The sequence below is a fragment of the Gymnogyps californianus genome, chromosome 4 (genome assembly GCF_018139145.2).
Source record: "Gymnogyps californianus isolate 813 chromosome 4, ASM1813914v2, whole genome shotgun sequence".
NCBI classification, from domain to species: domain Eukaryota; kingdom Metazoa; phylum Chordata; class Aves; order Accipitriformes; family Cathartidae; genus Gymnogyps; species Gymnogyps californianus.
This window is the reverse complement of record NC_059474.1, coordinates 11,977,068-12,003,831: the sequence shown is the minus strand read 5'-3', so window position 1 is coordinate 12,003,831 and position 26,764 is coordinate 11,977,068. Positions and strand designations below refer to the sequence as shown.

The 26,764-nt window shown below is 38.3% G+C and overlaps 2 protein-coding genes across 2 annotated transcripts in view; one reads left to right on the top strand and one right to left on the bottom strand.

Moving 5' to 3' along the window:
- ACOX3 (acyl-CoA oxidase 3, pristanoyl) overlaps positions 1-2,417 on the bottom strand; it is a 37,443-nt gene extending 35,026 nt beyond the window's left edge. Inside the window, exon 1 of the mRNA XM_050895551.1 lies at positions 2,334-2,417. The gene's annotated coding sequence lies outside the window, so the exon portion shown is untranslated. The remainder of the gene's footprint in view (positions 1-2,333) is intronic.
- Positions 2,418-2,846: 429 nt separating this feature from the next.
- Positions 2,847-22,827, top strand: TRMT44 (tRNA methyltransferase 44 homolog). The gene is made up of 11 exons (XM_050896040.1): positions 2,847-3,288; positions 6,523-6,640; positions 7,512-7,731; positions 9,015-9,083; positions 11,934-12,041; positions 13,516-13,587; positions 16,853-16,959; positions 17,586-17,769; positions 18,446-18,836; positions 19,723-19,839; positions 22,341-22,827. Exons 1-11 carry the CDS (start codon positions 2,847-2,849, stop codon positions 22,574-22,576), a joined length of 2,064 nt encoding a protein of 687 aa, XP_050751997.1. The 3' UTR covers positions 22,577-22,827.
- The last annotated feature ends 3,937 nt before the right edge of the window (positions 22,828-26,764 follow it).

The window sequence follows — 26,764 nt, the reverse complement described above, 5'->3', positions numbered from 1 at the left end:
CCTTTGCCTGATTTAATCTTGTCCAGAACTGGGCTAGCTCCCACAGATCCACTTGGCTATGTGAGCACTATGCTACCTGGGTATATCTGCCCAGGCCATTAGGAGTATGGCGCAGAAACAAACAGGTGGCTTTACACAGGAGAAACATAAACACCTCTAGCCCTGTATACTATTCCATTGCTTTGATATGGTGAACATTTAGAATTGTGAAACTAGAACAATATCAACATGCTGTCCATCACTAACATTGACTTGAACAGAACAGGCGAATGGGACAAGCAGGAGGCCCTGTCTGCAATGGGTCTCTAAAAAGTACAGATTAAACCTGCATAAATGAAGTAAAATAAAACTATCACAGTAGTGACTTCTACAAAACACATAAAACTATAGGGCATTTCTTCTACGTGGAAGATGCAGTTTTGGAAAATTGTAAGCATGTAGGTATGCACTTCTCTTAAGTGTCATATTGCCATACTCAAGAATAAACTTTAAATAATACAAAGTATGATCTTCACAACCACACTTCATTTTTCCCTCTTTCTTCCCTAAGTTTAAATTTTCATTTCTGTTATTTGGTGACTTATAACATTTTTAGTCTGTCTTCCCACTAAACATTTTTTTCTGAACACACTTATTTTTTCTGTGCTGAGTTGGCCTCAGAATCTTGTGTATGTGATCAAAAGCAGTAAGGCCCCATCAAGTCTGCTGGCATTTTGTTGTGTGTATCTATGGGTCATGCAAGTGCATTGCAAAACTTCACAGAACCAGCAGGATTTCATTATCAGTAGGTACAACCGCACTGGTTTTGGAGAGAAGGGGAATCTTGCTTTGTGTTAGAACCTGGCCCAAAGAGTAAAGGCTTAGTCCTCTGCTGCTTCCAGAAGCAGATGTCGGAGTGCCCTCTGCTGCTATTTGCTCATATCACACCCCGCAATTTCTGTCACTTCATGCAGATGGCAGAGATCTGTGTTACACTTGTAAGATGCAAAAGTGATTGGGCAGGGGACAGAAGCTGGCCACATTATAACAAGGGGACTGGCTGGAAGAAGCAATTCTCAAAGGTACTGCGAGGACATCCACGCCCAGGTCTGGCCAAGGGCTCAGTACGGACTATGAACAGAGCAAAGTACAAAAACGACTAGTTTGACATTCTCCTTTTTCCGTCACATTTTTTTTTTTCCCTCATCTTCTTGACACATCTCCTCGCTAGATTTCTTTTCTTTCAACCTAATCCTCTTACAGAGGTAATTTTCTAGTTCTGGACAGTACAGACATAATAGAAGAGGACTGCAGGATAGTATTTCTGCATGTGACTTCCAAATCGGTTCTAGGAAGGTGCAGTTCCAGTATTGAGCAACAGGTTTGGCAAGAAAAGAGAGGGGAAAAAAAAGGCATTGAGAAAGAGTATTTCAACCTGAAGCCAAATAAACAGACATTGCTCTTCTAACTGGAAAACAGGTAAATCAGGCAGAAATTTGAGGCTTCTGGCTCAGAACAGAGAAAAAGTTACATCAAAATATTGCAGTTATTGCATCTAACTTTATTTACCCTGCAAATCAATGAGATTGCTCAAATGAGAAAACCTAAGCGTTCATAAAAAAGGATCCTGTACTTCAAAAAAAATTACAATTTCTCTCTCTGTCTTCAGACAATGTTTTACTATAATTTGGTTCCAAGCAAACAGTTTCAAAACTAATTAGGAAACCAAAACAGGCAGTTACAATAGCAAAGTAACAAAGGACTGCCCTAAAGAATAACCTGTGTTAATTTCAGCCTTGCGCTGACATTCTGAAATCCGCGTGTGGATGTGGCAGTAAAAAATAACACATGTGATTTTCAATTTGCTGAGAACTGCTGCAGTTTCACTAGGAAATGCTGAGTTGAAAACCTTTTTATGTGGAAGGTGCTCCTGCTAATAATTCAAATTCACGACTGGACAACAACAACAGTACGCAAATCACGAGGGAATATTTCAGTTTGCAATGTATTATTGTCAATTATCTTGCATAAAGATGACATAGCTCAGACAGCTGGTAGCCATCAAGAATAATGATATTGTGCTCTTATCCTGTCAGAAATACCATTACTTGCAAATGCAGAGCTGCTAGAAAATAAAATAAAAAACTGGTGATGGCAGTTGCCCAGAGAAAGACAACACCACAGAGGTTAAAGGCAGGGAAGTAAACCACTTCTTTAAGAGTCCTTCGAGGTTTCATTGCACAACCGCTATTTGAACTGCCTAAATTCAGGGCGGGGCCTCGTTTCTGCTCGGAGGAGGAAAAAAAAAAAAAAAAGACTACGTAATGTCCCGTTTTTTACTACAAAAAAGGTACCGAGATTTGTTTCCTTGAAGAGCCGGGCAGCTGGGGGCCTGTCAGGTTGTCAGTCAGCGTTCCCAGTTTCGAGTCCGCTTTCAGAAAGGCGTTTCTACGCTGAGGTACCGTAGCCGCTGTCACAGCGATACAGACCTTCCTCAAACAAAAGCTATAAATACGGTAGAAAATCCTCCCGCTCGCGTTTGCTTCTGGGAGCAGACCCTACCCCGTCTTTTTCAGCTGCAGTACGGCACCGCAGCAGTTTCTCACCGCGGCCCACACGGCGGCAGGTGCGGCTCCCCGGGGCGGGCTGACAGGAGGCGCTTCCCGCCCGCCCTGGCCGCGGCCGTTGCGCCGTGAGGCGGACAGCCCGCGGCCGCCTCGCTCGGGGCTTCACAGCCCCGGCCTAGGGCGAAGGGATGCGGTACCTACCTGCGGCCGCCGCCGTCCCCGCCTCAGGAACTGACGAGAGCAGCCTGCGACGCGCTCCGCCTCCTCCCCCTGCGCGGCGGCGGCAGTGGCGGGGCGGCCATGGGGCTGGTGGGGACGGCGGCTGTGCGGGATGGCGGCGGCGCCGCGCTGCCTCACGGCTTCTGGGCGGCGGTGCGCGTCTGGCTGGAGAAGCCGCAGGTGGCCAACAGGCGGCTGTGCGGCGCCGCCATCGAGGCGGAGGGGACGGTGCCGCTCGGGGAGGGCGGGGAAGCGTCTGCCCTCCTCGGCGTCGCGTGGGGAGGTGGGAGCGGCGCGGGGCCGGAGGGGCGAGCGGCGTCTGCCGGTGCTGCGGAGCTGAGCCGGCTCTGGAGGGAGGTGTGCGGCCAGCTGCCGGCGGGGCACGGGCACCTGCCGTCGCCGCTCACCCCCTGGGGCGGGCCGGGCCGCTGCTCCAAGCTCCGCGCCGTGCTGAGGACGCTGCTGCCCCGGGGGCGGCCCGGCGGCCCGCCCGCCCCGCCGACGAAGGAGCTGGCTGTCCAAGGTGAGCGGGAGCCCGGCTCTGAGGCGGTCAGAGAGGGCGGGATGCCGGCCCCCGGGCCCCAGCTCCTGCGCGGGGGGGCAGCGGGAACGCCCGCCGGTGCCGGAGCGCAGCGCCTGGGGGTTGCTGCGTCTGTTTCAGACCTGTCCCATCCGAGACTGTCTCGCAAATGAGATAAATACCACTTTTTTCCTATTTGTGCGAGTGCAGATGGATTTTTGTCCTTATCGTGTGCTTAGATTTTATCTTTTATTTTTATCTTGTTGTTGTTGTTCTTGTGCTAGGAAGTGTCAGCAGTTGAAACACAAATTACAGAGGTCAGACACCTGTAGGACTCTGGTTTAAACAACCCCCGCTTCAACCTTAGGAAAACATAGTAGGGGAAGATCTAATGTGTTCTGTGTAAGGTACTGCTGAGATGGGAAAAGCACTTAGGGAGGTCAGGAGCCCTGCTCCTGAAGGAGAGGTATAGAAAATGGCTTATCTTTTTGTCTTCCTTAAAAAGAAGAGGCAAGAAGGACTGTCATCGTGCAAGCTCCTGTTATGAGTAAGCTGCCCACACAAAAACGCTGCTTGTAGTGCAAACCTAATTACCGGCTTGTAAGGAGTGATCATAGCCTTTGAAAATGCGGAGTTAATGAAAAAAAAGTATGCAGCTGTGTGTCCTGGTTTCGGCTGGGATAGGGTTAATTTTCTTCTTGGTAGCTGGTACAGTGCTGTGTTTTGGATTTAGTAGGAAAATAATGTTAATAACACAGTGGTGTTTTAGTTGTTGCTAAGTAGTGCTTATCCTAAGTTAAGGACTTTTCAGTTTCCCAAGCTCTGCCAGCAAGCAGGTGTGCAAGAAGCTGGGAGGGAGCACAGCCGGGGCAGCTGACCCGAACTAGCCAAAGGGGTATTCCATACCATGGAACGTCATGCCCAGTATATAAACAGGGTGGAGTTGGCTGGGAGGGGCAGATTGCTGCTCAGGCATCGGTCAGTGGGTGGTGAGCAATTGCCTTGTGCATCACTGTTTTTTCCCCTTGGGTTTTATTTCTTTTTTTTCCCCTTTTTTTGATATATTCCTTTTCATTACTATTATTTTATTATTCTTATTCTTGTTAGTATTTTATTTTATTTTACTTATTAAACTGTTCTTGTCTCAATCCATGAGTTTTATTTTCTTTGAATTCTCCTCCCCATCCCACTGGGAGCAGGAGGGGAGTGAGGGAGCAGCTGTGTGGTGCTTAGTTGCTGGCTAGGGTTAAACCATGACACTGTGGCACCTGCCTGGCCAAGTTCCACTGTTTGTGTCAACTTTCTTATTGTTTAGCATTGCTTAAAAATGAAGCTCAACTGTTTGGGTTTTTTTGGGGTTTGTTTTTTTTTTTACATTGTATGATGGTAATATGCTGCAGTAAATCATACTAATATAAGGAAACATATAGAGTAGAGGTTGACACCTTTTCAAGATAAATTTTGGAAAAAGTGTTGATGTGGATTAAATTCTAACTAATGTTTTGAGAAGAATTAGAATTCCAGAAACAATTAAATTTACAATTCAAAAAGACCTATAGTCATTTATGGGGGACAGCTGACTTAGGATGCTCTTGTGGCCTATGATTCTTACTCTGATACCTTCAAAAAAAGTATGATGCCTTAAAAAAAAAGTGTATGTTGCAGTTTTGGTTTATTTTTTCTTTTGATGTTAAGAGAAGATGTTCCTGAGCTACATCTAGAGAGCCTATCTGTAAGAAAAAGCTTACGAGAATAATTTTTTTTTTAATTAATAAGTTTAAAATAAAAAAATGTTAGAGAGGGGATCCGCTAAGGATGGGCTGAGATAGCAAGACTTGATGTTTGCTCTGTTGCTAATTATTCTTTCCTGTCCCACTCAGGAAATTTTGGAGTCCATTGAAATTTGATTACTTAGCCAATATAGCATTCTTAGTTTGAAGATTTGCAGTTGTCAGAATGTTTGTTTTGATGGTAATTGAAAAACCATTTTCAAAAATGAGAACTTAATAAGTTATTCTGAAGAAATCGCACTGGATAAACAATAGCTAAAAAGATTTTTGCAATTGGTTTATAAAGTAATAATGCATACATATCATGTCCCATAAGGAATATAGTAAATGCTTTTAGAGTCACTTTATAGGAAGGATATAGGGAATAAACTAAGATATTAAGATTTAAAAAAAATCAGTAGCATGTGAGTACTAGGCTTTATTGTGCCATTCATATTTTGCTGCAGTCCTCTTTCTTTTATTTGTAAGTTATTTCAAAAGGACGCACTCTCCCTCTCTCTGGTTTTACTTGTGTAGGAGTTAATTATGGTACATGCATGATTGATATTAGCAAATGAAATGTGACAAAAGTTGCAGAATATCGTCTTGAAATATGGTGGAGGCACTCAAGTGCGTTGCCAGCTGTTTGTCAGCCCAGCTCAACTCTTCCAAAATCTCTAGTGTTTTGAATCTGTCACTGGACATAAACGTTTTATTCCACAGGTGATAGAAACTGTTAAGATCAGTAGCGTGGTTGCTGCACATAACTTAATATATTAACACAATGCATGTACCTTCACCTAAAAACAGGTCTTCTCAGGTAGTCTCCCTTTGGAGTTATGAGGTACCACTTTAGGGATAGATAATGCATTTTTTCACAGTGCTTAGTCCAGGAACTCTAATTGGGAAAGCTGCATGATGCTAAAAGGAAAGTGTAGCTATGCTTAATTATAATCACACAATGGATCCTGTGTTTGAACATGGCAAAATTGATAGATACTAATAATATTATTGATTATTTTTTAATATTGCACTGATTGTTTATCTGATACTGGGGTAATATGTAAGTCTCTGTTAATTTGGAATGTGCTTCCCAGGACTCCGGATTTATTGTGGGATAGGGGAAAGCAGCAGTTTTGTGCTAGAAAAATCTCATTGTCTAGCTTTTACTTTATTAAAATAGTTAGGTTTAAAGAAAATGAATAGTCTTACTGGGCAGCCTTACATATTTTGGAAACATCGTGCAGCAGAATGCTAAATTTTGAGAATTCAAACAGTTCAGTAGTTTCAGATGCCAGGCACACCGAGAAATAGATCTGTTCTTACCATTGTGGTTCTTCCTGCGTTGTCCTAGATCTTGCCTCACTAGTTTGCACTTAACATAGTAAGGCGCCAAAAATTTATTTTGGTGCTAACCAGAATGGTTTGCACCATGGAATAATATATCACTGTTTACATATCTTTTCAGATGTTTACAATGGAACTGTGACCTTTCTGCCTTTGGAGGAAAACAGTGAAGGAAAATACCAGGTTAAAAAGTGCAATATTTATCAAATTCAACTTACACACGTAAAAGATGAGGAATGGTAAGTGCTGGGAGTGAGCGAGGAAGCAAACCCTGAGTTATTGCAAGGATCACACCATGTTGTAGTATTGGTATCTAGGCAGTTTGGTTTGTGTAATTTCCTGCTTCATTAGTAAATTATGGTAGCGGTGTGATCTTAGTGCATAGTGTTGAGTTCAAAGAAACATCTACAGTACCCAAAACAACACAAAACAAATCTGTTTCAACTTTGAATGTGTGCATTGACTGTACATGTGTGTGGTCTAGAAAAAGTATGCATATTCTGATCATGAGGAACTAGCTATGCCTGTGAGAGAGGTCAGGTTCTGTAAGTGTTAGTAAGGTTGAGGGTTAAATTGGAATTGCTGTGATCCTACTGAGCTTCAGTCATTGAAATGTAGACCATTGCAGCTTTGTCCTGAGCATCTGAGGGCATGGCTGTAATGAAATCTGAATAAAGTTAGGGGTGATGAAATAATGAAATGTGCCAACTGATATATTTTCCTTCTAAATTTTCCTGTTGTTTTCATGAATTTCATGAATTCACTTTTACTAGTTAGTGTTTGGATATCTTGCTAAATCAGGTTGTTCATCATATGCATCTCAGTCATTGTGTTAAATGCAGCATGGACTCTCATGCACAGTGCTTGAATTGGCAGATAATGAGCTGTCTAACAAAATTCAGGGGAGACTGTTCCATTATTCAGTAACTTCAATGTTTTATTTTCCTTTTGGTTTTGTGTATTACATCTTTCCTTATTCTCCAGTCTACTTTTACACCTCTGTTTGGTCTGCTGATTTTGTCCACTTAATCATTGTTTTCTCTCTCTTTGAGGTAGCTGAAATAATGAAATATGCTGTATTTATACAAAGTTTTTATTTTATTTTTAAAGGTCTGTGTCTATTATAGCTCCATTTCCAGAAGATTGGTTTTCAGATGGAATTGCATACCCCAAACTAGCATGGCTTGGAAATGAACTTTTGTCCAAACTGGTGAAATGGTCTGTGGAGCAAAAGCCCAGTGAGTTTAAAAGTACACTCTCACTCATTTCTGTAGCAAAATACAGCAAGGTTTATCAAGACCTTAAAGAAAAATACAAAGAGATGGTAAAGGTAAGTTTAGCAATAAATGCAGTAAGAATATGCTTTCCTATATTTTTTGTTGTTTGTTTAGTGAAGCTACTTCTTTCGCTAAATTCTTTTTTTTAATAAAAGAAGCAATTTAATTGAAATGTATGTTTTATGGTTTCGTGTTTTGGGGTTTTTTTCTGTGTATGTGGGGAAAAAAACAATTTAGTATTTGGAAGAACTGAACTGGAAAAGCAAGATTTGGAGCCAAATTCACACTAAATATCTGGAGGAGTTAGGTATTTTCTAGTATGTATCCCTTCAGATAAGAAGTAAACAGTAGGTCAGTGGATGTAAATAGTAAATCATCCACACTAGAAGGCATAAATTAAAGCACCTCCTTCTCCAAAACCTGAAGGAGTCTGGAAACAGTACTGGTTAGCAAGTAGGTTAAATTTCCTATTACTCTTCTTAAATTTGGATGCTATATTAATATGTGTTTGAGTTAGAGGAGCAATGTTGTAATATTGTTTTATCCTGAGGATCCCAAAAAACTACAGTGATCATCTTAAGTGCTGTATGCAGTAATGCCTGTATCCTTATACACCAGACTCTAGCTACAACCAAAAAAAATTGGTAAATGCTTTTGTAAAACATACTGTGAACCGTTGAAAGATTTTACTGTTGATATTTCTGTACTAATAAAAAGATATATGTGAGAGGAAAATTGGACTTGTGGGTAAGGTAATAGTTCAGTCTTTAGCTCTGCAGTAGACTTAGTGTGGTGTTGAGCATTTCAATCTTTGCTTCAATTCCTCATTTACAAAATAGGGGTAATACTTCCACTTTCTATCTTCCTATGTCAGATTTTGATTCTTCGTGTTCTGTTGTGCCAGGATAATTCTATGCCTGTTACGTTGTGAAAATAAATTTACAAATGCTCATGTTATCAATGTTGCACATAACAGGAATAATATAAGCATTTGTCTTCTGAGAGAGTTAAGCAAAAGGATGCATGCTCTATTACAGAACAGGTGCAGCAGTTTGCTTGTTGTGACCTGCACATATGGAGCCATAATGTTCTTGGAAACTTCATTGATTAGATGACAGCAGACATTCTTTATGCAATGATTCTTTTGTGTGACTTAAATAAAGACTGTTTGATTTTTTTTATATTCTTTGTGTATATTTTTAATGAGATTAAAATGCAAAATTCGTGAAGTGTAGAAACCTATTGAAGTGGGTGAGTATCTAGATTGCTCTAACTGAGCGCTTTCTGAAGTAATTTCAGATGGTACAGAAAACAATTTTTCTCTTTTTTTCTGAAGGTGTGGCCTGAAGTGACAGATCCTGAGAAATTTGTTTATGAAGATGTTGCCATTGCCACTTACTTGCTGGTAGGGAACTGCTGTGCCTAATAATATTCTATAAGGTTCTGTTTCCTAATAATAGAAGCTCTATAAAGAAAATCAGTATTTTAATTTTACAGTTGTTGCACTTTTTAAAATAGAATGACATGAAGTTATTACAGGCATACAAGGCAAAAGGAAGGGGGTAGGAGAAAGGCTGTGGGTTTTCTGGGTTTGGGGGAATTTTTTTTTTTCTTTTTTGCTTTCGCTCTCATTTAAGCAGAGAGACAAAGTTCTTCTTACAATGTTGTCAAGCATAACTTAAACCGAAAGTGGAATTCATGTCTATAACTCTATTCGAGTTGTGTTTGTATTCTGATCTTCTTTGGTAGTACTGTCAACAGCATTTCAGGGATTTACATATAATAAATGATAACAGAAGGTAGGCATTTTATAACAGAATTGGAAAAAAAAAACGTAATGTGACAAAGCAAAGGGAAAATCAGTTGATTTGGTTTTTTTACTGCCCTATACCACACAAGTCAGCACAATAACAATGAAAATTAAGTTTAGAGGGATACTAAAACTTCTTTGTGAAGATATGATAAAGATTTGCAGTCCTCTGTCACAGGAAGTTTGACCTACACAGACAAGATATATATTTTTTTTTTAAGTGATAAAGCGAAAAGCACTAATGTAGCAGAAGAATAATGGTTAGGTGGACCGATCTGGAGATCAGAAGCAATTGTTTTATACAGACTTCTACCACTTGTTAATTTTATGCTAAAGTTTTTTCACTGCTCTGCCTTTCCCTGTTAAAAGTTCAGCTCAGATCCCATCTTCAAATGTGATAAGGCATTAGATGCTAGGATGTAGATGCTAGGAATGCAGATAAATGCTTGGTGCAGTTTTCTAAGGCACCCACCAACTTCAGAATCTATGAAAATTCTGCCGCCTGCAGCGACTAGAAACTTCAGGTTTTTAAACAGCATCAAAATTTGTCACTATGTAGGCACATAAATATTTTTGACTGCTATCCAGAGTGCAGTAAGAGGATGTCTACCTTGAAGTATAATGTAGATACCTCTTGTGTCTTCTCTAAATCAGTATTTATAAGTAAGTTAGCTCATTTACAGAACTCATTGAGGACTAATTTATTTTGATAATTGACTGTTTAAACTTAGAACCCCAGTTTCTTTTCCCATGAAGATTTTTAAAATTGTCTGAGGAAGCCTGACTGACCTAGGCTACTCTCAAAATCTTCGTTGTCATGTTGGTGTGACAGAACTTTTTACATCAGAGAAATGATCATGATGAAGTGGTCAGGCAGTTGGACTAGATGATCAGTAGGTCCCTTCCAACTGAACTATTCTGATCTATGATACTGGCTTGTAGAAAGAGCTATATAGTAGACTTATCTTTTATCATTTTTACCACTGTGATAATATTAGATGTTGAAAATTAGAAAATTAGTTGTAGTCACAAGAAAATTCTGTAATGACAGAATTTTTATGCGCGAGTGTTAGTTTACAGTGATAATGTGTTTTAGCTGATGTAGCAGTAGTTTTCAAGAAGTTGTTAAAGTCATCCAATAACTGGCTTATATAAATGAAAGCTTAAAATATGGTATTAATAACCTAACCTCCTTGCAAAATTTTCAGATATCTATATGATGGTATATAATAACTCATTATTTAGAAATACGTTAAACAGGTGGTTAAGAGAAGGTAGGTCCAGTGTTAAATTTTTATGGATTTACAGCATCTATATCTGACCTCATTTTACTCTGCAGTCATATTAAGGTCGCCTGCTGCCTAGGCACATGCCCAAAGAAGTAGCTATTCAGTTTGCATCGTGAGAAACTCAGCAGGGGATGGAGGATAGGTGTGATCTGTGTAGGAGGTGATTAAGGATTTCTGGGATACAGCCTAGAGTGCAAAAGTGCAATGATTGGTACATTTAAAAATACAAACACAGCCTGATAATCTCATGGATTATCTGCAGCTTCTTTCCCTCTACCAAAACTGACAAATTTACAAGTAGCAATGTTACAAATATTAATTTTCGTGGTTAAATAGTCTTGAGGATTTTTTGTTAGTCATAGTAAAAAATAAGTGTGCAGAATTGATGAATGTGTGCTCTGTTGCTTCTCATTGAAGGAAAAAGAATTTGACAGTGATAGAAGGAGACTAATCCATGCCCTGCAGACAAACGTCCAATTATTAACTAACTATGAATTACATAACTATGTAAAAGTAACTACTTATGTACAGAGCAGCGACTGGAATTGGGCTAAAAGCTTTGGGGTCCCTTTAGCTGATGTAGAATTTGGTGCAGCAGACTTGCTAGGTAAGTTAGACTTTGTTCAGTGGAAAGTGATGTTACATGTACCAATATATAGCCAACTGATTACAAAGAACATTTTGGTTTTTATTTTCAGCTCTGCCACCAATTCTTTCTTTAATACAGTGGATATAAATGCTTCCGTGGTGTTACTTGCAGAGACACTGTTCAAGTTTACTTGCTACTTCCCTTGCTTCCTCTGTTCATCTCTTGCACGCTTTGTTTTAGCAGCTTATTTTACATTTGTGCTCAGTCTTGTACAGCCTTGATTAATTTCAACTTCCAGTGACTCAGAAGAGAGTGGAGGATGTGCTTAGCACTTAGAAAATGATTGCTATTTTGTAATATAATTCCTGCCCCTCTCCATAAACAGTTTTAGTGTTTTGGGTTTTTTTTGATCTTCCTCTGGAGTTATTTTCTCTGAGTACAGTGAATGTCTTCTGTCACATCTACATTCTTTCCCAGCTGTCTCCTTTCATTTCCAATAACCTTTGCTGCTTTCTTACAGGGAAACTTGAGAGCAGAAGTCTAAAATGTTTTCTTTTCTTGTCTTAGATTCTTTGGGAAGAGGAGAGACAGGAAAAAGGGTTGACCAAGAAACAGTCATTTGTAGATCTTGGATGTGGAAATGGTCTACTGGTTCATATTCTAAACAATGAAGGGGTAAATAGAGTGTTTTTTTAAATAATAATTAAAAAATAGAGTTAGTCAGTATTCTTGTTATGCTTTCCTTTTACCTGGCATGCAAATAGCCAAAATTCAGTTAATTCATGTTGCTAAAATAGGATTTTGTCACTCTAGTTAGCAGGAGAAAATCCTAGCAGAGCTTTAGAAACCTTTCACTTATTTATCTATTTTTATTAGTGCAATTCATTTCAATTCAAGGCTATTTTTCTGAGGTAAGAAACTAAGAGGGAAAAGAAAATGTAATGGTGTAATTTAGTTATGCTGTAGACAAAGCAAAAAGGAATGGGGAATCTTAGCAGAGATTCTCTCTCACAAGAGGTTTTTCATGAACTTAATTTTATAGAAATTGAATTCTACTTGTCATGTCCTGAAAATGTTTTTCTGTATCTTTAAAAACAATCCTGGGTTTGTTAATTGTGAAAATGCCTAACAACATACTGTGCTTTTGGGAGTGAAAAATGTGGCAACAGCAAAATTCAGTTTCTTGAGGCATAGTTTCTGAAACAACAACAACAAAAGGTCAGTGAGATTGAACAAAACCCAGTGAAGGTGGGTCTGTCTGTTTCAGAAAATCGTTTTTTCCACTTTTGGGAGAACATGGTAAAATTTGTAGAGGAAATTAGTATCTCCTATTAGAGACATCAATAGATGTCATTAGGGCGGGGAGGGAAGTCCCAAGTTCTCCCAACACAAGCTCTCTATCCTTGTGTGGCCAGAAAAATTTGACCTAATACAAGATGCTATTTTCCCTGTAGACATTTCTTTTCGTACATCATTAGGTCGTCACTGCTGTAGCACTGACAAATATTGTTGACTGTCAGAAAATGATGTGTGAGAGTTTTATGAGGCTTCTTTAGTAATTGGTTTTGGTTAGTTCTGCACAGGGTTCTTGAAGTTCAAATACTATTAGTTATGCATTCTTTATTTCTTGCTTTAGTTTACAGTCTTATTTCCTCTTCCCATCAGTTCACACAGGGAAAAGTGTGTTTGGACTCCAGCAGCCTAATTGACTTCAGTAGTTGAAGAGTAGTTCTCCAGCAAGGACTGCTTAAAATAGCACTCTTCTCTGAGCCCTGTGGGTGCTACAATAATACTTGCCTTATGAAAGGTTTTGATATTTTAAAAACAAACAAACAAAAAACAATACCTCTGCTTTTACTTTTGTAGAGATCCAGATTTTCAAGAGCAGTCTCAATAGGTATGCCCAGGTAAAATTTCAAACCAGATATATTCTTAATGTTTCCTAGTCTTTCCCTTCATATTTAGAAGGGAAAGAAGGGATTAAAAGTATTCAGCTTCTGCCTGAAATAGTGAAGCTGTGTTTCATTATGTGTAAATTTTAGTATGAATTAAATAATCAGTGCTAATAGGTACATTTAGTGAGCCCGTTTGACAATTTCTGCTAAAAGTAGTACTCAAAAATGATACTTTTTGTTCTTAAATATTTCAGCATTCCGGTAGAGGAATTGATGTGAGGAGAAGAAAAATATGGGACATGTATGGACCAGAAACTCATTTAGAGGTATTATGCAAATGTATGTCAATCTTACTGATTTGTAACTTTATTCATTTGTTCATTGCTTCAGACTGTGTTGATGCAAATGTAATCAAACATACCATGTTACAGACAGTTGTCTAAAGTCATCTGTGGGTTTGGTATGATGCCACCCATATGTCTTGTGGGACTGTAAAGTAAGTTGTAAAGGGAATTGAGAGCAATGCTGTATCATACCCTTGCATATTTGCAACTTATTTTTCAGCTGAGAAGACTAGCGTGATTTCCTATTGCATGTACAGACATGCGCACCATGAAACAGTCTTTGATTTTATTGGAAGATCAATGTTAAGCAGCTTTGTTTGCACCACTGTACCTCATAAAAGATATTAGTATCCAAAGTTGTGAGTAGTTTGTTCTTGAAAGTGATTCTGACCTTCTAGTGCTATGTGCTGTTTTAGGGACAAAATTGTTGTTGAACCTCAAAGGAGCCACTCCTCTGCTGTACTGACCTTGTGGTAAATAATTGCAATAATAGCCTTCAAAAAAAGTGAACAGGAAAATGAGTCTGAAAGAGGGATTATATTTCAAGTTCCACATTAGCATTTTTATGAGAACAGGAACAATTCAAGCACAGGAACATTCACTTTAACTCCAGCTGTTCTTGGTCTGATACTTGTTGAAGTGTGGTACTGATGAACAGTTGCCCTTTGGAGATGGGGTGTTCCTGGTTTCTTGTTCTCTAGACCCCTAAAATTTCTCACTCTGTTCTCTCAAAAATTGTCAGCTTCCAATATATTAAAAGAATTTTCCACCTGTAGTTATTCTCTAGTAGTTTTGTGTAAAAGTTAATTCAACATATCTTTGAATGCTAACAACTTACATTAAATCAAGAAAAGAGCAGCAGTTTTCACAGATGGGAGGTGGAGCTTTCACAGTCTTGTGCAGCCTTCTCTTTGCCACCCTGCCATTTTGGGTACAGATTGCCAGAACTGCCATATTCCTTTGCTGCAGTCTGCAACCAGGCCTTACTGAAAGGCTTCAAGAAACAATCCAAAACATCAAACTGTGGTGCTCCTTTGTTCCTGTTGTACTATATTGAGTCACTTCTGATCATACCAAACAGCATCTTCTCTTTGCCTTCATGTTATATATTCCTTTTTCTGCCCATGTTTCTGTATTGTGGAAACCTTTGAATTTTGTACAGTCATTTCATAGTAAGGTCTGGCTGTTTATGGTTTCTCAGATTTCTTGACTCATAGGGAAACTTAGAAGCATCAGCTGTCCCCCTCTGCAGCATGAGGGAACAAAATAGAAAAGGATGGGGTTTATTTGTCTTTTTTAAAAGGGAAAAAAAAAAAAGAAGAATTCACAGAGAACACTTGACAAAGCCAGACAAACAATAAAAATATCCAAAATATGCATACATGGAAAGTACTAATTTATGTGGGAGGGAGTTATATAATGAACAGGAAGGGTGAAATGATTTTGCAAGGCCCTTGTATGCCACAGGAGCCACAGAAGAAGAAAGCACCTGTTCACAGCCTTTTGTTATCGTCAAAGCTAATTTTGTTTTGATCTTTATGTAAAGCATGAGTTGCAGGATGAATATTGCCATCTGACATTCAGTGCCAATACTAATGATGTAAGTGAATGTAACAGGTGGCACTCTGCATCGCTGAACCGCTGTCAGACATGGTAAATACAAATTTGATTATGGGTGACTGTCAAAATGTGGAGTGTGGCACTGATAATCACGCTATGCCTAAATTGAATGATCGAAACTGAAATGTAACGTAGGAGTAACTTGTTTAATCAACCATAAGAAAATACTTATCAAACACTTGGTTTAACATCTGCTAACCTGCCAAAAAGAAATTTGTTACATATATTATCTAGAAATGTATATACATAACTAAAAATGGTCAGAGATGTGGTATTTAAAGTGAACAATAATACACCATACTGCTACTTAAAACTCCTAACATAGTGCTTTCTGAAGAGGGGAATTGGGATATAATAGAGGTAGTCTGAGATTTCTGAAATTCCCTAATAAGTGTTTTTTTTTTCTTTAATTCCTATACAGATACTACTTTGCATATACATGTGAATTTTGAGCTCATAAAACATGCATTTTGTATATAAAAAGAGAGTATGGGCATCATTTTCAGGGCTTTTCCTAAAGGTCTGTGGAGATTCAAATTTAAAACTTTTTTCCAAATCTGCACAATAATTATTTTGAGATTCATACACTTTTTTAGAGAAGAGTATGTACTTCCGTAGTACCAATATCTTTAAGTACTTTCTTTGCTGAACTTAGTTCAAGATAAGAAAATGTTTGTGTGAGAGACAAACATTAAAGGCATTCTAGAACTTTTAAAATTTAACCTGCATGAAGAATTCATCCTGTTTGGTGGTTGGTTTTGGGTTTTTGGGTGGTTTTGGTGGTTTGTTTGGGGTTTTGGGGTTTTTTGGGGGTTTGGTTTTTTTTTTTTTTTAAGAATATCAGGATAGGGTATTCTTGAGACTAATAACTGTTCTGTGAGTCAATATTGTGGTGGGAAGACTTCTGTGCTGATGTGTCCTCAATCCATACATATTGAACTTCCATGAGGCAAAATACTATTCTAAAGGACACCAAAGAAGCCTTCTTTCTCTAACCTGTTGTTTCCTATTTTTGCTCCTGATTTTGCACGTATCATAAGGTAGTCTTGACACAACTTGGAAGGGGATGGAATGGCAACGTAGACAAGAGGGAAAGTGTTAGGCTGGATTAGGTTTATTATATGTGAAGGACAGGATGTGAAGAGTGGTGTTCTGTATATTAGGATTTGATTTGAGAAGAGTCTGTGAAAGAAGAGAAGATAGTAGTGAAGCTGTGTTCTGATTAATTGCTGTGTGAGTCCTAGGACTGTAAGACATAGCAAATTAAGTGGCTTTCTGAAAAATTGAGTCCAGACGTACATGTGACAGAAGGAGAATGGCAAGAAATCGTAATTCAATGTATGATATTTGTTTACAGATATTTAGCATGCCAGATATCTTAATCAGAATTGTTATTCCACTCTTTGACCAATATTTTGTGGGTAGCTGTTGCTAAATTACATCTTTGTAGCTATATAAAATTACTACCTGGCAAAAGAGCAGATTGAGGAAAACATTGTTGGTGTTTGTGGTTCTCATTCACCTTGTATTTGTCAGCTTGTATGATTTTGTACTGTTGCTTAGTGCTTTATTAACAAATAAAATGCATTTAAAGAAAATTCACTTTATGTATTGTTTGGTTTTTTAGGAATCTACAATCATGCCAGGTGACAGTCATCTCTTTCCAGATACTGACTGGCTCATAGGAAACCATTCAGATGAATTAACACCATGGATACCTGTACTTGCAGCTAGGTATTTGCGGAGGGAGGGGAGTGGGAAGGCATTAAAAAAAAAAAACAAACCCAACAAAAACCAAACCATAATTACCTGTGTGGGCTTGGTGAAAACTCACTTTTGCAGCTGCACCTGCTGTCCTTGCAGGACTTGCTGCTTTTGATGCCAATTGATTATTTTTACGAAATGTTTCTCTTCTTGTGGAGAAGCACAGGTGTAGTATTTACTTTCTCATTGAATTCAGTACAACATTTTTCTTCTGAAGTTCAAAAACAAGAACTGATTTTTATTCTTTAGATGTGAATCTGTTGTTTGGGTTTTTTGTTGGTTTTTTTTTAAATAAAATTGCTGTTGGTTCTGCCTTTCCTTGAACTGTTGTGCTCTTCACAACCAGCTGCAATATTTTAATATCTAGAGATTTAGTCCTGCAAACCAAGTTGGTACAATGATTTGCTGTAGCAAATACTTTGTGAAACAATATTTTTGATTATGCTAATAGATCTACTGAAAGAGGAACATGTAACTATTATTTCATGAAGCTCTGTTACTTCATAAAAATTTCCATTATTGCTTGTATCTGATGGGTTATTTGTTAAATTTGTCTCTGCAATAACTTGCCATTCAGCAGTTTATCCTTCTTGTAGGTCTTCCTATTCATGTTGCTACTTTGTGCTGCCATGTTGCTTCTTTGATTTCCATGGAAAATACAGCCGAAAACAAAGCAAGAAAACTCAGTACAGAGAATATCTTGATTTTGTTACCCAAGTGGGATTTGTATGCGGCTTTCACGTGGAAGAAGATTGCCTTAGAATTCCGTCAACAAAAAGGGTAATTTTGTGTAGGGCTTTTGTCTTTTTTTTTTTTTTAAAGCTGCTAGCTGTCTGAAGCATATGGATGTTTGTTCATTGTTATTGTTTGTTCATTATTGTTGTTGTAAGATCAGACTATAGTCAGTTGCATTACTTGAGACAATATGCTCTGAAGAGAGAGTAAAAATACTCATTGTTTTCTTCGGTATTCTGCTCTTAACATCATAGGTACAATCCTAAAGACAAGAATGGAAGGTTTTATGGTTATTTCTTGTGCCACCCTATAGGATAGAAAACTTATAAAACTCATTTTTTGCCTTAATTTTTCCAGCTGCCTACGTTGCTTATTTGTACTTAGTTTTGCTGTTTTTCATGTCCTGTGAAATCTTCTCAGAGTAGGAAGAGGTGTCCAGCTTTAATTCTGTAAATAATTGGAGGGTCGGGAACAATCTTTCTTTTTGCTCTGTGCTTGTATGGCATGATGAATTATGGTTGGATTACTGGATTTCTTCTGTGGCACCAATATTCGAAAACTAAAATTAAAAAATCCCTCAGATGTTAATGAGCATTGAGTTTGAATGGATATCTCCTGTAGGTAGATTTAGAAGCCTTCATAAGACATGTGCAGGTTGGGGGGCTGTGTGTAAGTATGGGACTCTGTGTAAATAGTGATTTACCTGTTTCTACTACAATAGGTAAGCCTTATTGGAAAAAATAGGACCTATCCACCTACAGAACATGCTCTGATTGACAAGCAGATAACACAGTATATTAATAATCGTCAGACCTGTGCTGTGGTCACATGTGACAGAAGAGTTGGATTTAATCATAACGATCGCTCTGATGGTGTATCCAAAGAAGCAGGCTCAGAACTTTCTGAAAATGAGACTGAGACTGCTGGTACCATTTGGATGCCTGGATTTCAACCCAGAGAAAAAGTAGAACAAATCAGAAATTGTGCTTCCCTCCCTCGGGATTTTGTAGACGATGTGGTTCTCAATGTGGCAAACTTGCTGTTAAATGCAGCCCCCCAAAAATCATGTTCTAATATGCATGGTGGAAATACAAATACCTGGAATCAAGGAGGTGAGATTGTCTTTCCTTTACATTATCTTTTGCTGGTAGAGGATGTCTTTTCCGATTAATTTACATGTTTGTAAATTTAGTAAGTGAAATAGATTTTAGGAAATACCAAGAACAGTACAGTAGCAATCAAAGGCTTTTTTCTGCTGTGTTTTATTGCACACCAGGGTGCAAATAAAGCATATGGAATATTTTGAAATTTGTGTGGGGTTTTTTCTCCTCTACACTTAAATACTAGGACAGAATCAATTTTTATTAAAAAAACCAAACCAAACCCAGAACTTCTCCCCATTTACCAAAACAGAACACTTTGCATCTGTTTGGGGAGAATATTAAGTTTCTTTTGGGATAGTTGCATAATAACTAGCTGTAATTCTGTAAGAATTGTAAGAAGTGCTTTGAAGTGCCATTTGGTTATGACATGATTAGGAATTTTTAGTTTAGTCTTAGGAAGAAAAAGAATAGAAGTTGCTGTTAATTTTATAAGCATTCAGTTCTCACTACTACCATCTTTCTGTTTTCCTCTGTTCATTTTTATTATTTATTCACTGTAGTTTGTCATATGTTACTGTTACAGGAGATCCTTTGAGTCATTCTCGCTTCTCTCTAACTACATGCGTGTAAACAGTGCTTATCGCAGTGAGGGTTATATGCTACTGTAAAAAAAGCAGGAAGAATAAAAAATGTGTCTTACTGTGGAAATTCTGACTGGAGTCCTGTAGAATGAAAGCTGCTGTTTTACAGGCAATATACATATAAAATATATATCATGCATGATATTGGGAGTACAAAGTTGCTGCAGTACTGGTAAATAATTCATAGATTCTGCTCATAATCATTAACTTATATAGAAGTTAAATTTTAACAGCTTCACCATTATTTATTGCAGAAAGCCTTTCTTTGAAAGAAGTAGCAGAACGCTTAAGTAAAGAGACTTTAAAAAGGCTAAAGAGTGAATATGGAGGCCTGCAGACACTACTCAAGAACAATCATCAAGTATTTGAAGGTAAAGAAGGGGTTTTGGGTTTTGTTTTGTTTTTCTCTAATCATCTATTTTATCTCCTCTATGTGCAGTTAAACTCAAATTAAAAAAAACCCACCACCATAGTAATTTTTAACTGCTTTCTATGCCTTTGTGGAAAACTGAATATTCTTTATGTGCCTGTTGCTCCAAGATACTGTTAGTAAAACTCTTTTGAATGAGATTGGTAAGGCATCTATCAGCAAAGTGTTGTTCTAGACTGACTGTATCTGAAAAGACAACCCTTTAGTTAAAGTGGCTAATTTGATGTTATTGTTTGACTTAGAGAATTTTTATTTTTCGTATAAAGTGTTGATGATTTTGGGGCCATCAAATGCAGAGCAAGTTCACTAAAGTATTTAACTGAGACTTAGTCTGGCCTTACCAAGCCCCGCAGTGTGAATACCAACACAAAATAAAACTGGGCTCCATATGAACCTGTAAGTTGAGGCTTGATGTGTTCATATAGCCTGTGGTTGCATGGCAGAAAGAACTCAGTAGCAAGTTTCTGTGGTTGGCTGGGTTTGTTGATTGCTGTTTTGGGGTTTTTTTTCCTGTTGTAATGTGGTGGTGGTGGTATGTTTTGTGTGGTTGTTTTGAGTTTTTTTTTTTTTGTCAGTATGGAGTTTTGCAAAAGTAAGGTCTAGCTTTGCAGTAATACAAGATCTTCAAGGTTTTCTCAGTATTAAAGCTGCTTCAAATTTGGAAGTGTTAACTTCTTGTGTCCTAAGAGTTCTACATCAGCTGTAAAATGTTGATCAACTAATCCACAGCAAATAACCACTGGCAGCAACTAGGTTGCATACTCAGGATTAACTTAGCTGAGTTTAGCATCCACTAAGGATTTCTGTACACTTGGCAATTATAAAATGTGAAGCCATACTGAAATCCTTTTGAATTACCATCCATTGAAAAGAGTTGGTCACACTGTATTCATTATGTGTCTGAATTTGATTCCCTGTCATTAGGGATAGGTGGAATAGATTTACAACCTGTTACGTGGAATGAATGTTTTAATTTGGCATGGAGGCTGTCTGCACATTACCTCTGAAGAAAGACTAGGATTAAGGCCAGATCTTTCTCAGTGATTTACATCACATGGAAACTCCCTGGGGCTTCAGTACAGACCACTTGATTATTTCCTTCAGAAGCATGTCACCATAACAAGGGATTTTTATCAGCGTGTGGTCTGGAAGGACGTTGCTCATGCCAGAGAGGACAGAGGAGAACACGGCTACAGCTCTTTTGTCAACTTTACTGAAGTGTTTTTCTCTTAAAGACACGAAAAACAGATGGATGTACACACACACAAAAAAGAAGGGGCTTAGCGTAACTGATCTGTGGCAGTTTCTTTTGATCAGGCATCTTGTCCAATACAGGACTGATTTTTCTAGAAAAAAATATGCTTGATCATAAATAGCACTATATCTGCTCATTTTTCTTCACCTTTTGAGAGAGATTTTACAGCTCTGCTGAACGCATTTCTGGATTGGCTTTGAGTTCAGATCTATTTGTGTATCACAAGGAAACCTGGAGGGATGAATTCATCCAGGCCTGAATGTGTGATATTAAGCTTTCACTGGACTTGTTACCTCTTGAATAGTGATTATCAGAATGCAGAATGGTATCAGTTAACTATTCCAAGCTACAAGTGTGTGATACAGAAGGTATGACTGAAGCAGAATATGAAAATAGAGCATGGCAACTTAGAAGTGGCAGATTCTTCCCTCCTCATTTTCACCGTTGTTTTTCATCTACGTTTTTTCTTTCTCTCTTACTAACTTCCTTTTATTCTGTTTTGTTTACATATTTAAGGAGTTGACAGAGGTTCACAAATGTGTGTGCAGTTTATGGTCCTAACACAGCAAATGAATTTAAAAAAAACCCAAAGTGCCTAATCTTTATTAACCAATGATAATTCACTGTTGATTCATATGAAGGATTAGACTTGTCATCTCTTCGGTGCAGTGTATTTTTGGGTCAGTGAACCATTGTGTTTGTAAGAGCATTTCTGTGTAGTGAACGTAGTAGAAGACTCTTACTAGATTTTTGCTGGTAATCACATTTTAAATGTGGAGTAATAAAGTTTTGAACACGGGAAGGATTACGGTTCTTGAAGCTGAAACTTCTTTGTCAGGACTTGCAATCTAAATTCAGAGGATTTTAGGCTAAATGATCCTAACTGCTATGTTTAAAAAAACAAACAAATCCCTACAAAGATGATACAAAGGTGCCTCAAGCTATTCAGCATCACAGTAAAACATCTCACAGGGAAATCAATCAATTCTTCTTTAGACCGTGTCTATATTACCTCGGTTTGTTGTGCACTTCTTTCTATTTCTGTACAAATGGCACATTTGGTTTTGCCTGAGTGATCCATTTGTAGAATATGTATTTTATTCACAGAATGCCACTATACATTTTTTCAGTACAATTCCCATGGCTGTCTATTAACAGCTGCATTTTTGTTTGTTTTTAAATCTTAGTTCTAAATGGGAGAGTTCATATTCGTGACTGGAGAAAAGAGAAACCATCAAGGAAAACTAAGCCTGAAGTGAAACGACGCCTTTCAGCTGAAGCATTTAAAACACGTCTCTGTTGGTTTTTCATTCATCATCCTGATGGTTGTTCTTTGCCTTCTGAATCTTGCCCATATGCTCATGGGACTGAGGAGCTAAGACAGTCTCAGATTATTAAAAAGAAAAAGCATATACAGCAATAAAATGCTGCCACTTATGTTTAAGCTTGTGTACATAACTGAATCTATGATTGACTTCGGGACTGCTTAATGCATGAAGATCTGTACAATATGGATCTGTACAATTTGTACAATATCTGCACAATCTGTACAATTTTTCCCCATTCCTATGCATCTTATTTTTCAGTTGGTTTACAAGTTCTCCTGTATCTTTAATTCCTTAATTTTTTTATTAATTTGGGCAAGATACAGTAAAGTATGTATATGCTTTTGGATTTTGTCATGGCTTGTCTAATACGCATTTGTATAAGTAGAAAAGTTTAAAAACTTAATTTCCTAGGACACTCTTCATGATCCTCGATCAGATCAAATGTACATGATGCAGCGTTTTCAAACCCTGAAAATTAGCTGTTTTGTTCCAAATTTTTCAGGAGGATTTATGGTTTCTTATGACTCACAGTGGCTCTTGGGAGTCAGAAAATGGAGAGACTTCACTCTTTGCTGACCTGACAGCTTCCTCTCCATGTTACTGTGGAGTAATACTACATATTACCCTTCCTTTCTTGTCAGACCCTAGTCCTCCTTTCCTGCCTTTTAGTACTGATTCAAAATGAGTGTTGGTTTGAACACTTTGGGAAATTATTGTGGAAGTCTTCACATGTAGGTGTAGGTTTTTAGGGCTCTGTAGGCCATATTGTCCTTTCCCTCTTTTTTAAAGGAGTAACAGTAGAAAATATATTTAATAATATTGGAATGGTAGGGTTTCTGCTTATCAGATAACAAAGGAATGTCTTAGTGCCTTGAGCAGGTTATGTTTTTCTTTGGTAGACTATTATTTTCTTTAACTTTTAAAGTTAAATGTGCATCCAAAGAAGGGCAACAAAGCTGGTGAAGGGTCTAGAGAACAAGTCTTATGAGGAGTGGCTGAGGGAACTGGGGTTGTTTAGCCTGGAGAAAAGGAGGCTGAGGGGAGACCGTATTATGCTCTAGAACTCCCTGAAAGGAGGTTGTAGCGAGGTGGGTGTTGGTCTCTTCTTCCAAGTAACAAGTGATAGAAGAGGAAATGGCCTCAAGTTGCGCCAGGGGAGGTTTAGCTTGGATATTAGGAAAAATTTCTTCACCGAAAGGGTTATCAGGCACTAGAACAGGCCACCTGGGGAAGTGGTTGAGTCACCATCCCTGGAGGTATTTAAAAGATGTGTAGATGTGGTGTTTAGGGACATGGTTTAGTGGTGGACTTGGCGGTGTTAGGTTAACAGTTGGACTCGATGATCTTAAAGGTCTTTTCCAACCTAAACGATTCTATGAACTTAGCAGAAATCCTAATTATTACTCAGTGACAGTCACTGAACTAGTGTCATAATTCATATTTGTGAGCTGCTAAGTACTTGTGAGGTTCAGTATTTGCTGTAGAAGCTCTGAGACAAGGAATCATGTTGGTTCTGGCCTAGCTTGTGTACTAATAGAGTGGAAACTCTGCTCTGATCTACTGAGACAAGACTTTGATTCCAGATCCTACTGAAGAAAGGGCAAGGTTTTTTAAAAAAAAAGTTACTAAAGAAGAACTGTGGAAGTGAGAGTAATGACATAGAAACTCATTGCAGGACAAAGAGGTCTAGGAGTAAGAGTGAATAAGCCGTGTGAGAACTCTGTAAGAGCTGAGGGAATCTGAAGAACAAAGGAAGGAAATAATTGAAGACAAAGCAGAGGGAAAATGAAAGGTGACACTGGAAACACTTTTCAAAACAGTTCCAAAGCCACTTTTCTCACACCCTAACTTTAAGCCAACAGGTTGCAGTCCATTGCATGCAGAAGAAGCAGGGTCTAAATCTACTGACAGGGTGGGAGCAAAGAACTGACTGAAGTGTTGTGTGTTCCCCTTTCTTCCTTTACACTTCTCTTCTGATGCTGGAAGAAGCAGCTCTTGCTAGATAACAATGACCCTGATAATTGCGGCAGCACCTTACTCATGGATCACATACCACATTATCCAATATGCCACGTAGTACAGCTACCTGGCCTACCTCTAACAGGAGCTGCGGTGGGCTCTGAGCCTTCCCCTATGGCTCTGGTCTGCAGTGTTGCATACCATGTCCTGAATTTAGCACTAATCAGTGCTGTGTTACCATCATTACAGAATTTACACATTTTAACAAGAAGAGATGCCCCTTAGAATGTGATTCACCTAAGGGTAAGTTGGATGTAGTTCAGTTAAGGTTATTGGACTTAAGGGAAAGAATAGTATAAGCCAGGTAAACTGCGACTCCTATGAAGCAGGGCAGCACAGTAAGGGAGCGCAGTTGATAGTTGTAAGAATATCAGAAATTAGCTTACTGGGGGGACAAGAGTTGGGAGAAGCCGTGGAATTGTGTAAACTTGCATGTAATCAAGTGATGATGTTGCCTTAGCCTTTGTTTGGCTACGTGCAAAGAAGAGTTCCCCAGGATGCTTATTTACTGTGGTAAACATACTGATATGTTTGATGAGGAGGAGGCCCCTGTAAAATTAAGTTCATGCTATGTCCAGATGGAGATTGTTTCCAGATGGTGCAAAGAGCAAAACCAGACTCTCAATTCTTTTCTGGTCATTGGTGTCTTCCCTAATGATTCACCTTGGGGTAGGATGTGTTTGACTTGAAACAGGTGATTTCCTGAGTAAGAGTTCACCTGTGGAGCCCCTCAGATGGACTTGCAGGAAGCCAGGGTTAAGAAGCCGGAAGAAGGTTTGCTGTAGTTTGATTTGTTGTTTGTTTTTTTTTTTTTTCCCTTCTTTCCAATAAGTGGGGAATGAAATACCTGCTTGACTCATTGCAGTCACAAGTATACCCGTGACAAGACTAGTGAATTAGTTTTAAAATTACCTTTTTTATTATTTGTGCAATGCTATGATAACTAGCATAGCATACTATATTACTGTAGTACACTGCCTCCTTCATATAGACTTTGTTTCTGAACTCACCAGCATGCAAATCTGTCACAGGTGCCTGATGGCTGTTCCCCTTCCTGTTTGGCATCACTGCAGGTGGCAAGCCAGCCAGCAAATCTCCTGTAATTACAGAAACCTCCCTGTTGTTTGGAGAAGTGGTAAGAGAACATTTTTGCATCCAAGTGCCAGCCTTACATAATTCTGCATTTAAATGTGAAAGTAACTGCTGAAGGCATAAAATAGTTCTACTTTATCTAAATTCTGTATCTTGTTGCTTTCTCTGTGATCCACAGTCTTAAAATGGCATTAATACAATATTCAGCTTTGGCAATGGATGAAGTACTGTACAGAGTAAGAATCGGTTTCACTCTTGATAAAAAAGCCCTTGCTCCACAAGGGATTCAAGCATAAAGTCTCAATTGTTCAGGTGACACTGTCATTTTACTCCTTAGTTTATTAGCATCACTACCCATTAGTTAATTTGGCTTTATTTGAAGCCTGTTTTATAGAGGGAAAATACTTGCTGTTGTAGATACCTCACAAGAGTGAGAGTATAAAGAGAAGTTAGATGTCAGATTGCAATCAGAAATGCTGGGATCTAGAGATTTTGTATTTCCTTCTGTAGACGAGCTACAGTTTCATTAAATCTATAGAAATACTCTAAATTAAATAAGAACAAAAAAATCTGTGTTCACGTTCTCCCTTAAACCTCAGTAAAGGACTGGATTGTAGTTTTTCATCAATTCCCTAAAACTGAAAAAAAAAAAATCACAAGACAATATTTTTACTTATGGAATATCTATATATAGCTTCAGAACAGTCTATTTTCTGGTACATTTCAAACCAGGAAAATTTTCTGTGGATGTATCATTTGGATTGTCTGTTTATGATGTTACTGTCACTACTTCATGTTATAAATTATTAGCCCAGATTTAGAGCAATTCCTAGAGGAAGTCTTACACCTTGTCTGACAGCAGTATAGGCCTCTAGGTATGCTTTGTAATACAATTAGGCTTGGTTTTGGGGCTTGTTTGTTCAGATTCAAAGTTTTAAATGATAATTAACTCTTTATTTTCGGTGATCTTAGCATGTTTTTATGAGCTGGAATCTAGCTTTAGCTATATGAAGTAGGCAAGAGTAAACAATCAATAGCTTTGCTTAGGGCATCATAATGGCAAATATTTCAGGATCAACAGAGATGAAGTATAAAATCTGGAACAGTCCTACCAAGTGACAGCTAAAATATTGAGACAGGTGTTCACTAAAGTGTCTAAACATTTGGCATCA